The sequence below is a fragment of the Hippocampus zosterae genome, chromosome 8 (assembly GCF_025434085.1).
Source record: "Hippocampus zosterae strain Florida chromosome 8, ASM2543408v3, whole genome shotgun sequence".
NCBI classification, from domain to species: domain Eukaryota; kingdom Metazoa; phylum Chordata; class Actinopteri; order Syngnathiformes; family Syngnathidae; genus Hippocampus; species Hippocampus zosterae.
Window position 1 is genome coordinate 5,800,980 of NC_067458.1, and position 13,892 is coordinate 5,814,871.

A 13,892-nucleotide genomic window follows, 5' to 3' on the forward strand; every position below is an offset into this window, starting at 1 on the left:
GTGACCTACTTCTGATTAATTTCCTCATTCACAACGTGGAATTAATTCTATTGACCGTTGACAATATGGTACACGTGTACTCTTTTGGCGGCTATGAACACGAGAAGCGGGAGCTGTGTGCTTTTTAACGGTCCTGCCCCTTCACTTCGGAATTGTCCCTCATGCCTGGTGACTTTGCACTTAATTCTTGCTGTTCAATGTGATCGTCATTCTGCTTGCCATTATTGACGTTATTGATGTTATTTTGTTGCCAGTGTAGATTTTAGAAAGTAAGTTGGCATTGGAAGACTGCTTATACAGCCACGATCATGTTTGAAATCCTTTCTTTTTAATTTCAAAATGCCGATTGTGATGCACATCTCAACGCTATGATAGAACAACATTGGCGATGTGTTTAAAGTAGGGCCCAACTGAATTTTTGAGGACAATGCAGATTTTTACATATAGCAGAAAAACATTGATAACTGATTATTCAGTTATATATTAACCACATTTGAAAATATGTGGTAAATAATAACTTTACTCTAATAAAAACTTAATGATGACAAATGATGACTGAAGTTTTTTATTTCAGAGTAATTATGTATGACATATGTACTATATACGCAAAGAGTTTCCCAAATTTTTGGCAAGCAAGTCCCAGGTCCTGAAAATGGTGAATCAGGTCTGGCCCGAGTCAAGCATCTGACTCGAGTCCCCCTTCTGTCCTGTATTATGTCTTTTGAGGCAACGTACCTCTCTCGACATTTTGGGTCGTAGCTTGTTTCCAAACTCGGTCTTGCGGTTTGTTTGCCAGTATTGTCATGCATTAAAAAAACATTGCCAATTTTCACCAAGGCTGAAGAGGATGTAGCATCGGACCAAGGGAGAAGCTTTTCATCACGATGCATTGTATTACACTGGCGGGCAGTTTCCAGTGATTAATCGGATAAAAGAGGGCTTTGGCTCAGAGGGCCTGCCAAGGAACACAGTCTACTGTCATTTGCTGTTGCAAAATAAAGATGAATTCTCAGTTCTATTCGACAAGGCATCAGGAGTGATTGGTGGATTCGTAATCTCTCAAGTATTATTTAATATCTGTTTATTCAAAGGCTCATGTGTATTTATTTCTTGCAAAAAAATCCTTAATTGTAGTCACCCCTGTAGTTTTGTACTTTGTAAATCCCAGTCAGTTTCCCAAAATAAAGGACAGCAACTGCGGGCAAAATGCATTTTCAATGTTCTCAGAAGCATGGTTTTGTGCAAAAGAAGTAGAATAATCTTCTAAGGTGTGGAAGTGTAACAGCAGTGTATTGTACACATAGCAAACATGATGTACATCCAATCTGTGGTGTACTAAACCACATAAAAGAAGCATTTGTTGTGAGTTTTCTCACCACATCTTAGTCTTAGCAAATCCACCACAAGTCTGTTCTGTTTGTGAATAGTAAAATTTGATCCAAGCACAGGCAGTGTCTTTGAATGAAAATGTGAGTCACACTATTACCCTACACACATTTAGGCCATCTTTTCTTGTCTTTGATTTTTTTGTGATTATCAGCATTTATAGACTTCACTTTATTTGCAGGTGTAACGAATTAATGAAGCAGTGCAGATGTAAATGACTCTCTTTTGACTCTACTTTTTCCTCTCTTCAGTTGGCTGGTTCTTTACCTCCTGACCGGATGCACTCCAGACTCCTTGTGTTCTGCCCATTGACTGGCTTTTTGTCCATTTCAATGCTCTGTTTTTATGGAAAATAATGATTGATAGACTCCAGGGGTGGTTAGCACGGTGCATTCTCGATCTCCTCTCTTTGGTGGCAGTTTTGGAATCTTACTTTGCCAGCGCTGGGATGGGATCAGAGCTTTTTCCTGTGGGTGGTGGAAGGTGGGGTGGGGGGTGTTTTGCTTTCACTGTCTGCTGCATTCAAGATTGAACTCATGCTGCTAAAGTTACACTCGAGTTTGAATCTCTGAGTGAAAATCAAGAATCTAATCTTGGCGGACGACTGCACGGTTTGGCTGGTAGGGAGTCAACAAGACAGTGGAGTAAAATTCTGAGAACAACACTCTAAATCCAGAGGAGATTCCATAGTCTGGTGTTAGATGTGAACTTTAGGTCACAGAGTTGTGGCATCTTGTTCTCAGAATCCCGGCAACGCGAAGAAAAACATTCAGTTCTCTAGTAAGGCCAAATTACATGGAAGGCAGGAAGGACAGTTGGTTTATTTCTGCAGCACATTTCCGACCCAAGACAACTCAATGTGATTCACACAAGCAAAGACACAACACCTACAAGCGTTTCCAAACAAAACAGTTCACGCCATTCAGAAGCAAACTAGAATGTACGTCGACAACACAAATAAAAGTAATAAATGTGGGCTGATAAAATATCGTGAAAACAAGATATGCGTTTCTCAGATATTATTATCTCTGCTACAAACAGCATTTCTTTTCCTAGCGTCTTCATTGCATTGCATTACATTATAAAAACAAACAAATACGGGCAAATAACTAAATAAATAAATAAACAAACAAACAAAGCTGCAAGCCTGAATTTAGAATAATAGAAAGTGGAGTCAAAAGTGAAAAGCAAAATAACAATTGACAAATACACCATTATGTTCATTCACAGATGAATGCCTAAACAATTACTGACATTTTATGTCACAAAATAGGAAAATGAGGACGGGACCTCCTTTATTGCTGTGATAGTGTAGTTGTGTACCACATTGACATTTTTGAAATCAAACACATCATACAATATGCCGTATCTTAAATGCTGTCCATAATGTTTTACCTCTCACCTTTAAAGGAACCATTTTCAAACATAAATAAAATAAGAAAAAAAAACATGCAAAAAAAATCCTATTGTCATGTCTTGTCTCATCTCACCCGGCCGGCCATTGGAGTTTGGGGTTTTCATTCCATGTTCGTAATTTAAAAAAAAAAATTTTAATCGCAAGCAAATTTCCAAATTGCACGATTGCTTTTCCTTTTAAATTTCAACGGGCTATTTATATTAATTCAAGCCCCATTAAACTTTTAAGAGTAAAGTTTTTGGGGTTTTTTTGCAATATTGCTGTAGGGCTCAATCCCAATTCCCCACAAACAGTGATGATTTGCTGTACTATTGATTTCCCATGACTTTGACCGGTGCAAACACCCTTCTGTTAGAGTTGGGGTGGGACGTAAATGGCCGCACTGAAGCTTAACCACATGATGACTGCTTTGGCAAGTGGCCATGTGTTGCTAGAGAGAAGGCCTGCATGCTTGGATATATTAGCGGGGCTTTTGTAACCATCGTGATTAAGCAGCCAAGCTCCTGTGTCCCCTGAAAGGCCTTCTAATGGGTTTGAGCCAAGTGGATAGGAAGTAGCACGGAGCAGAACTACGTGGACAAGTGTGCTATTCACCAGTTTGTTTACACTGGACACACCGGCCCTGTTGGTTTTTACATTTAACACACACGTTTATTGTGGACAAAACACTCACAGTTCTCGATGAGCACTAGCAGGTTTATATACGGTAATTACATTATAATTGACAGCAGATTATTATCGCAGAATACAATCTTCTGTCTGAGCCAGGGCTAATATTTGAAATGAACCATATCCCACTTGATCATGTCATCTCTCTCACACACCCTTCTCCCAGACCTGACTGGTGCCAGTGTTTTGAAAGGCCCACGTCATAAATTCCTCGCCTGTGTTGGCAGGTGTTAGAGGCAGGGTGCCCAATGTAGCTCCAGGGTCAACGCAGTCGTGTTTTCCTCTTGTATGAATATGAACTTCTGCATTCTGTAGCTGCTTGTTACAGGACTTTGCTAAGAGCAAGTGTATATGTAAATGGTGTGGTGGACACAGTTTAAGGGCTCAGATGTCATGCACAGGAATGCAGGCCTTTGGCCTTTGACCCAGGAACATTTCCTTGGAGGGTAGTGTGTCAAAGTATCTGCCCTGAACCTCAGTGAGTGAAGTATTGTGTTACTGTCTTGCCTGCTGTCACATGGCCAAAGGCTAGAGGAGTTAGGTGTGTGTGTGTCAAAGTCATTGACAATGCAGCAGCTTTTAACCGGTGATTTCAGCCATCATATAAGTCAGAGACCTTTCTTATGTAAATATTGTTACTTTTCAGATGTAAATTAATGCACAGTGGTACTGTGGCTTAAATGTGCCCCAGACATACGATTTTTTGTGAGACTCGCTAACTTGGGCCCTGCTGGAGTAAAGTGAAAAAAATTCGAACATTGAGGGGATTAATGCCTTGCTTGTGGGCAAGCAGAGTCACAGTCTTGGATGCACTTTTAGCCATTAGTTAATGGGGCAAACAGGTAGATGGCTCAGTCGGTAGCACCTGACCTCGGATGCTCGAGAGTGCAGATCAAATACCGGTCAGGGAAAATGGAAGAATTCACTTGGCTTCCTTGGCAAGACCCTTTCCTGTTCTTTTTGTAACGCATTACAAAGAGAACCAGATCACACCCATGCAAGCATGCAAGTGGAGATGTCAAAGTAAAGGAGTGGTGGTGTTGGTGCTGTGTTCAATTGCACCTTGAAGGTTGTCAGGAAAAACTCAACTCAACTGTATTTATCGAGCACTTTCAAACAGCACATAAAATACTGTACATGGAGCATCTGACATATACAACAGTAAAGCAACAATATGAGTAACAGACGGTAGAGAGCACCAACCAGTATAACTAAGATCATAATTTGTGTCATGCTGAGTCAAATGCCAAAGAATACAAGTGAGTTTTGAGGCGGGTTTTAAAGATGGACAGCAAGGAGGCTTAGCGAATGTTCAGTGGAAGGTCATTCCAGAGAGAGACTTGCATCTTTTAGTTTGGGGTGAAACTTGAGTAATTTGACTACCTCGAGTTCATAAAAATGCTTGTGGATTTTTTTTCTGCCTTGAGTACTCATTAATTTGGTCATCTGTGGGTGTGCGCCGTCGGGAAGACTGTCACACCAGCCGCAGCAACACTTCATTCTATGCATGACATTAACATGCGGTGAAAACGTTGATTTCAAAATAAACCTTAGCTTACTAAAGAACATCAGTATGATATAAATTATGAACATCAATTACTTGGTACTCTTTGTTGTTTAAGTCGTGGCGTAAATTCTTTCAATTTTTTTTCAAACGCAGTTTAATGTAAGAGAATGCAGCTACCATGCATAGTTTCAATTTTGGCAAAACATTTTGATTATGTAAAAATAAAAAAAAACAGTTGTTCATTCATTATTAACTAAGTAAAATGTATTATTTTCTGTATTCAAAGTTGTTTTTTAACTAACAAGTTTTGAAGTAAAACTCAAGATGTTTTCATCACATTTTATGTAATGGCTTTCGGAATTATGTAATTGTTTGCATGCACACTGACGTGCAAGGCTTCTTTCAAGTGGAAAACACGTTTCAAGACCCCTCCCTTGTTGTTATTTGGTCCGTTTTCACCTACTATGTTCTTCTCAGAGTGCCTCTCTGTCTATTATTAGAAGGAAGCTTGGATAAGGAAGGGGGAAAGGAGGCTCAACATGGTTGGCCTAGGAATATGAGTGAACAGCGCTGTTCATTTGTAGATTCATTGGCAACTTTGCAAGCCCTCCTGTTGAACATACAGAACCCTCAGTACATGGACAAGGGGTGTCTTTGTCCCCCATAACACCCTTCCCTGGTCCCCATTTTATGCTACATACTATTAAACCACCTCTGCCTCCTCCCTCACTTGTAGGACCCAAAATATAACTCCAGGTTCCCTTGGAAAACAGAGCTTGGAAAATTGACCCGGTCAAACTATCCATCGCTCTTCTTTCCTCTTTGTGTCAACTACTGTCTCCATACAATCCCTCTGGTGTCAGATGTTTATAATCAGGCAAAATTAACATTTTAAATGCTTAATAACCTCATGCATCTAATCCATCAGTTCATAAGGATATTAAAACAAAATGAAATGCCTGACCATATCCCAAGTCTTGGGACTTGGCATCATTTAGGCCTTCTTGTCGCATCTAGTGCACCTTATTGCATGATCCAAATGAGGTTAGTTCTAAAAGCAGTCATCAAAGAACTTGCCAAGTCATGTGATCCAGACCTAATCCTGCATGAACTGTGGCTCCAATGCTACAAGGTGTTCGCTCCTAAGTGAAAAAGTAAGCAGGTACATGACTGAGGGAATCATGTTAAAACTTTGAATGTGGGAATAACATGTTAATCGGTCGAAGACTGACTCGAGCTAACTATTACGGAAATATCATAACGTTCTTGAGTGGAAAATTTGCACTTAAAATATGAGTCTGCTTTCTTTTTCCTTGCAAGACAGGTAGAATTGAGGGTCGTAATTAGCCATGAAAAGTCATCCAAAACCAATAATAATTGTCAAAAGACCGATTTTAAATGTACAGTAATCTGCTCATTTGTTAATGTAAACGGTACAGGTATATTATAAGTAGATACAAATTGTATCTTGTAGATACAAAACCAAGCAACCCTAACATGTTGAACTACTTGTTTAAGCTCTAACTTGATGAGCAGCTGCATTTAAAGATGAAGTCAGGTTTTGGTTTTGGTTCCGTGTATAAGTGCTTCAATGAGTGTCCCATTTATTTTTACAAGGTTAACTTCCCACACAAGATTAATAAAGTACTCCGAGACTATTACAACACTTGAGGCCAATCCTTTTTTTTCTTTCTTTTTTTTGGTGTCAACTAAATATAACGAGTTTGCATTCTCTTGTGGTAATTCTCGAAGCATTCACCATAGACTCTTGTGTGCTATTTATGGATAAAGTCAGCTGATCGACTTAGTCTGTCCAAAACTTTCCACTTCTTGCCTCTGACGACCTTGTTTGTTGTTTTGGGACATTAACCTTGCGTGATGAAAGCTTTCCCAATCGGTTTTGTTGCATCTTTCCTAAGTTTGTCAGATAAAATGCCCGTTTAGACTTTTGAGTTTATTTAGCTCTCGAGCCATCCGGTAGGGATAGCAGTGTTAAGTGTTAAGTTCAACATGAAAGGTCTCCTTTAACTTCTCTCTCCTGTCTCATTGCCTCCGTAGATGTTCCTGACATCTCAAATAGTGTTGGGTTCTCCCCTCCTTCCAGCCCAAACCCTACAAAGAAGAGCAGCTCCATCAACTGGTCATTCCCAGATAAGATCAAATCCCCGCGCACAGTCAGGAAAATTTCCATGAAGATGAAGAAGCTTCCAGAACTCAGCCGGAAACTCAGCGTTAAAGGTCAAAGCAGCAGTCACAGCAATGGCTGTGGTCATTTGGAGCCCAGATCCCATTCGCTTCGAGCTACAGGTGTGGGGACTGAGATCACGTCCCAAAGTTCAGGCCCTCAACGGTTGGCTGCATCTGGTGTTGGGCTTGCCAGCCGAAATGTGATCTCACGCTACCACTTGGACAGCAGCGTGTCCACGCAACACAGCTTAAATAAGAAGAAAAACAATGGCAGCTCCAAATCGGCCAGTAAAGGCGGATACTTAAGCGATGGTGATTCACCAGAGCTGGTGGCTAAATCTGGGAAGCACAATTCTGTTGAGGGCAAGGGTGGCAGATACAAGGAGTCAGAAGGACCGAGTGGAAGCTCAAAACTAAGTGGTACAGATTTGGACATAGATGCTTTCCGCCATTACAGTTTCACAGAGCAGCCCAAATGCAGCCAGTACATCTCTGGACTGATGAGCTTGCACTTTTACGGTGCCGAGGACCTCAAACCGCCTCGCATTGACTCTCGTGATGTCTACTGCGCCATCCAAGTGGACTCGGTTAATAAAGCGCGGACGGCGCTCCTTACCTGTCGAACTGCCTTCTTGGGTATGGACCACACCTTCAACATCGAGCTGGAAAATGCCCAGCATTTGAAGCTCGTTGTGTTCAGCTGGGAGCCTACTCCGAGGCGAAATCGTGTATGCTGTCACGGCACAGTGGTTTTACCTGCAGTCTTTAGGGTAATACGTTCACACCAGCTGGCAGTCAAGCTAGAACCCCGTGGGCTGATATATGTCAAGTTGAACCTGATGGAGCAGTGGCAGAACTCCTTGGATGGAGGACCAGATGGTAGCAGGGAGCCCCAAGTCTTTGGTGTGGAGGCGTGGCGGCTGGTGGAGAGGGAGGACACCGGACTCTCGGTGCCGCTGCTTATAAGCAAATGCATCAATGAGATCGAGAAGCGGGGTTGCCAGGTGAGCCCACATCCACGCATCCAAACTGCTCAAATTCGGAAAATGAGATCATCTCATCTTGTCTTTAAAACAATTACAGATTTTTAAATGTCTTTTCAATCACATATTTTCACCTTGTATTAAAAAAATATGATCTCTTTCATTTAAGAAGCCTTCATATTCCGATTCCATTTGACTGAATCATTGTGGATTTCCATAAATGGATGACTTTTACTTAAAACTTTTCATATAGAGGACAAAAGTGAATACAGATGCATCTAACCTAAGTTCATGTCCATATACTCCATATAGCCTAAAGCAGAAAAAAAGAGGAACACGGAATATTAGTGACAATAGAGGTCCTGTATAACGCGACAAGTACTCGCCCCGCGGCCACGAATCACACAACCTTACAAGCATGGGATGAAAGGAAAAATAAGCTGCACTCCACTTCATGATGTCATTGGCTTCTTTAGGCCATTTCTTCTTATTGACAGAAGAAAAAGTATGAAGCATGAAGAGACTGGTCATATGATGCTGATGGACTAATGGAGTTTTTCCAGGGTCATGTGATCATCTTGACCACCAACCACCACCCCCACATCAACCCCAGAACATTTTATGTGCTCTTTGAAACCTAGCAGTAGTGCTCTGGGGGAGATTAGAGAGGTGATGTTTCTTCAATCAATTACAGTCAAAGTGTTTGGCCATTGTTCAGAATATCACTCTTGAGAGGCATGCCAGGGGCAGCGTGCCTGGGGACAACAGGGAAAAAAAAGCATTCAACCTCTAAAATGAGGCCAACCGTGCCTCAGCTACTTTTGCACGACTGGTTAACTGCGACAGCACGAATGGTTCTTTGTGGTTTCCAAGGTACTCATTATTTTAATTGACTGATGTCTCATTTGGGTTTTGTGTTAGTGGATAATAAACTAGCTGTCATCACTTTGTTATTGTTCACTACTCTTGAAGCGTTTTATTTGAGAAATCAGTCCTGTGATTTAGGCCTTAACTTCACCAGTGGAGAACCATGGACGCTTAAAAGATTGTAGATTTTAGAGTAGGGCTTAAAGACCTCCGTTGTCACAATTGAATTCCGTCATTGTGAACAATTCAGAAAGAGCGCGCTTTTGACAGTCAAGTCCATTCCTTTTGTCCAACAGTCGGTATGCGTGTAATTATATGCAGTGTTTTTGTTGCACCTCCTCACAATAACACAACTTTTATTTTGTCAATGCCGCGGGTAGCGTTAAGCGAATGTTTGCGACATGTCTTTCAATCACAGTGCAAATAATTGGCATACAGAAGAGGGACAGGGGGGGCAGGTTTGACAAGAAAACAATTCATCCATCCACCCATTATCAGAATTCCTCACAAGGGTCATAGTTCATCAGTGATAGGGCAATGTGATTTTCAAAAAATGTTTTCAAAATGCTTTAAAATGTGAACACGAGCATAGATTTATGAAAATAGCATTGCATCTAATTTTCTATTTCTCAATTATTGTGAGAAATCATGAACATGATCAGTGTCTTCACAAAGATGAATCTCAATATTAACAATAACACATACTATTAAGTCAAGTCAAAGTCAACATTTGACAAATATCAAAGTCATCCCCTAATTTTAAACCCACAGCAGGTTAAAGGTAATTTGAGCAAATTATTTTTTTTCAAATGTACTGCATGCATCCAATTAGTAGCCCTTTGCACAAATCAGTCGCCAAAAGTAGCTCTCGCTTTCAAAAAGGTTGCCGACCCCAGCTTTGTCAACCAATGCAGCCTCTTTTGACCGCAGTTATTTCAATAAAGTTTTCAGTCAAATGACTTTTTTTTTGCTTTCACCCCTCTTTTAGACCAATACTTTTAGACCAATACTTGCTCAATTGTTTGACTCGATTTTAAAACATTGTGTTTGCAGTGTACTGTCACTTTTCCTCTTACTTGAATGACGTTCGCAGGAGGGCTGAATGATTTTCAGAAAAGATTGACTCGCGCTTCTGACAGACATTGCGATTTCAAATCAAGCTTAAGTGCAACATTCATTATGTACGGAAACATACATAATGAGCCTCTTTTTCAACAAGCTCTTCAGTGATGTTTGTTTTGGGGGCTTTTAGATGTGTGATTCACTTTGTGGGCTTGCAGGGGTGAATTTCAATCAATGTCCGAAACACCGTCTGAGCGATCAATTTTTCAATAGTCAGCGGATGTGCTGCAGACAATCAAATTTATGGTTATATTTTCGTTCACCAACTTCTGTGACGCTGTACCAAATTTTTGACGGCCGGGTTTGGGACCCTTCCTGTGGATTCATTTAATTCATTGAGTTACGTATAGTCTCAGAATCGTGCATCATTCGCTCCAGCTTCCATGAAGTATGCAAACTTGCACTGTAAAAAATATGTATCGATAGCAGGGTCAATAAAAAAGAAAGTTAATATTAAACCGTTAAATGAGTTCAAGTTCACTCACATTCCGGACAAACTGTAATGCTGTTAAGCAGTTTCTGTTAGCTCAGATTTCCCATGTTTGTGGAATTCATTCTGCTTTGTCTCAGTTCATAATGAGTGCGCCCTGCTCTTGGATGTCTCTGTTTTCATCCCCATCCCTCCGCCTCTGTTTTGCCCGTCTTTAATTACCGAAATATTGTGTTCAGTCTTTCCGAGTTAAGTCGAACGAGTGACAGGTAAAGGATACCCCTTGGGTTAGAGGCAGACAGAGGCTAGAAGAGGTTTCACACCAGATTCCATAGGAATCTGCATGTTGTGTCACTAAAACACGCAAGGGCAGACACATGGCGCAGTGTGTATTTCCAAACTAATTTTGCAGCTCTTTGAAGCAAGCCGTTTGTCAGAGTCACTTAGAATCACATGACCTCAGGGTTTGAAAAGCTTTTAAGATGCTGGAGGATTGTGGAGCATTGAAATGATGCCTGTCTCAAACGCTAAATTTATTGATGTGATCACCGAGCGTCCATGTAAAATACTTTTGTTTTTCACTTGAGAGCGATCCATGTAACTTGAAGTGCAAAGTGCCTTACAAAGGAGTTCAAGATGCACATAGGCTAGTGTTTGAAACACACTTTTAACCCTTATAACAATTAATTAATGAACATCTCGGTGCCCCAAAATCTGATTTTTCTGGCTATTCTTTGATGGGTCAGGCATTACAGGGTTAGGCATCTACGCAGTCTCATGAGATCTTATAAACAATGTATTTTTGAGTTTACAAAGATACTGTCATGCTCTTGTGACTGTTAGAGATCTTTTAATAGAATACGTAGATTATTGTGCTTGGAGGAGAAACTGCACTGCAAAGATTGAACGTATGATGTAACTATAATTGGCCTTTTGCGGTGCAGTTTTGACATGGTGAATTTTGTGGATCTGGGGAATCAATTCCTACCTGCTCTGTCATACTCTGGCAGCCAGTCCAGGGTGTGGTCTGCCTTTCAACCAAAGTCAACAGTGAAAGGCATCAGATCCTGTGCTGTGGCAATGTACTAGGAATAAGACTAAGACTAAGAATAGAACTGCAGCATATTTGTAATTTTACTATCATCCACATACTAAATCCATCAAATAGCAAGTAATAATCTAAGCTCTCATCTAACTCAGAATGGTCAAAAATACTGCCCGCGGGCCGGAACGGCCCCCAAGGAGGTTCGGTCAGGCCCGCAGGATAATTTCGAAGTGAAAAAATACATAAAAGACACGGAATGAATATTTTAATAAGATGCAATTCATGGATTATCCGCTAGGTAAACACTGTTTTTTTTTCAGAGTAGAAGACAACATTTTGTTGATCAGAGAAAAAGACAACAGCGGTCTCAGTCTGTCACTGACACAGCCCTAACAAAGCACTAAAAGCCAGCTACCTAATTGCTAGCGAAATAGCATTAGAATCAAAGCCGTATTCCGTCGGTGACTTTGTTATAGGATGCATGATGAAGGCGGCTGACCTTGTATATCCCAAGAAGCGACAAGCTTTTGCCAATATTAGCCTGACGAGGAATACTTTACCAGAGAGGATTTCGGACCTATCAGCAAATTTAAACAGCCACTTCAAACTGAGGGTCAAGGCATTTTGTCAAATGTTTTGTAAAAGATATCTTCATTAAATTTCAACATTTTCCCAATGTTCTTATGCTTCTTTCGACCAAAACAAAGGAAAGACATGATATTTTGGCATTTATAGCAGAGTATTTTTTAATTTTAATGGTCCGGCCCATTTGACATCTACCGAGGATATACAGTATGTGGCCCACAATGTGAAATGAGTTTGACACCCCTGATCTAACTCCATTGAAACATTTTTTTTGTTGAGGGACTATTTCTGTTAAGGCTCAACAGTACCGAAATATATTTCGCATAATTACAATAGACTCTATATGGACCATCCGATGATCGAGTGATGGCTTTTGCCAGTAGACTTTCATTCCAATGGCTCTCTTTGCATGTTAATACAATGTCTGAACAGGGCCACATTTTTTGGGAATTTGGCTCACACTCAAGTGCATTAATAAAGTCAAGGACCCATTACCCTGTTCCTTTGTGGTACTGATAGTTCAGTCATTAAACTGATTTCAGACTAAACACAAATCCCTCTGATCCCATCATTGGTCTCAGCACCCTACTAAGAGTCCTTGTGCTTGTTTTGTTTGACCGATTCTACATACAGGCCTGCTGCTGCCTGTCATGTTGCTTGGCAGCCGCAGTGTGTGAAGTGCAAGCCCTACTCCGCTAACAGCTGTTACCCGCCTGTGCTCGACTCTACCCGAAAGCCTTTTTTTTTAAATTTCTGAATGGACTTGTTGTTCATTGTGCCCAGTGACTTCTGTTTACTTGCACACAAAGTTAAATCCTCAGCTAATCTGTCCTCATCTCTCCCCTCGTGTGAGGTTTACAAAAAGCAGTTCAGCTCAACGCGGTGGCTAAGGAAATAGTTTGACCTTGTGAGATATTCTCGTGCTTCTACTCTCGAGCCTGGAAAGAGCAGTATTACGGGTGTATCTTTTTTTTTTCGTGGAACCGGGTCCAACTCGCCATTCACAGCCCACTGACTTAACACGTTGCTCTGGCAACCACACCAGTTGGTCAGCCATGCCACATACCAGACAGACACATGTAGGAGAAATTATGGTATGTCAGTAGCCCGACTTAATCCGAACATAAGAAGGCAACTGGTTTCACGATCAAATGTCTTTGACTATCAAATGTCAGTGTCGGGATAAAGCTATGCTGAGTTTGACACTCTGGTAAAGATGTTTAATTGTTTCTGTTTTCATTTTAAACCTCCACTCAGTTGGATGTTTTGAGGGCACAGGCTTTGTCCATTCAATCACAACACAATGTAACATTTGGAAATGGACGTTGCTGAATCTCTCGATCAGCAGTCACCAACGTGGCGCCCAAAGGCAACAGGTTAACTCCAAGAACCAAATGAGTAAGCCTGTGACCCTGTTTTTAAAAATAGCTTATCGGTGATAGGCCATTGTTATTTCCTAGGAACGTTGTACAAGTCATTATTTGAAAATGTAAGCACTTGCCGAAACATTTTTGAAACCAAGTTTTGCAGATTGATATTTTTGTTTCATATATTCTTGATAGGGCGGCCCGGTAGTCCAGTGGTTAGCACGTCATTTTCAAAGTGCAGAGGTACCGGGTTTAATTCCAGCTCCGGCCTCCCTGTGTGGAGTTTGCATGTTATGTGTGGGTTTTCTCTGGGTACTCGGGTTTCCT

General features: G+C 41.0%; 1 protein-coding gene across 1 annotated transcript in view; it reads left to right on the top strand.

Moving 5' to 3' along the window:
• syde2 (synapse defective 1, Rho GTPase, homolog 2 (C. elegans)) overlaps positions 1–13,892 on the top strand; it is a 47,205-nt gene that overhangs the window by 12,638 nt on the left and 20,675 nt on the right. The window contains exon 4 of the mRNA XM_052073294.1: positions 7,038–8,170. Within this exon, the coding sequence (XP_051929254.1) occupies positions 7,038–8,170 (1,133 nt within the window). The remainder of the gene's footprint in view (positions 1–7,037; positions 8,171–13,892) is intronic.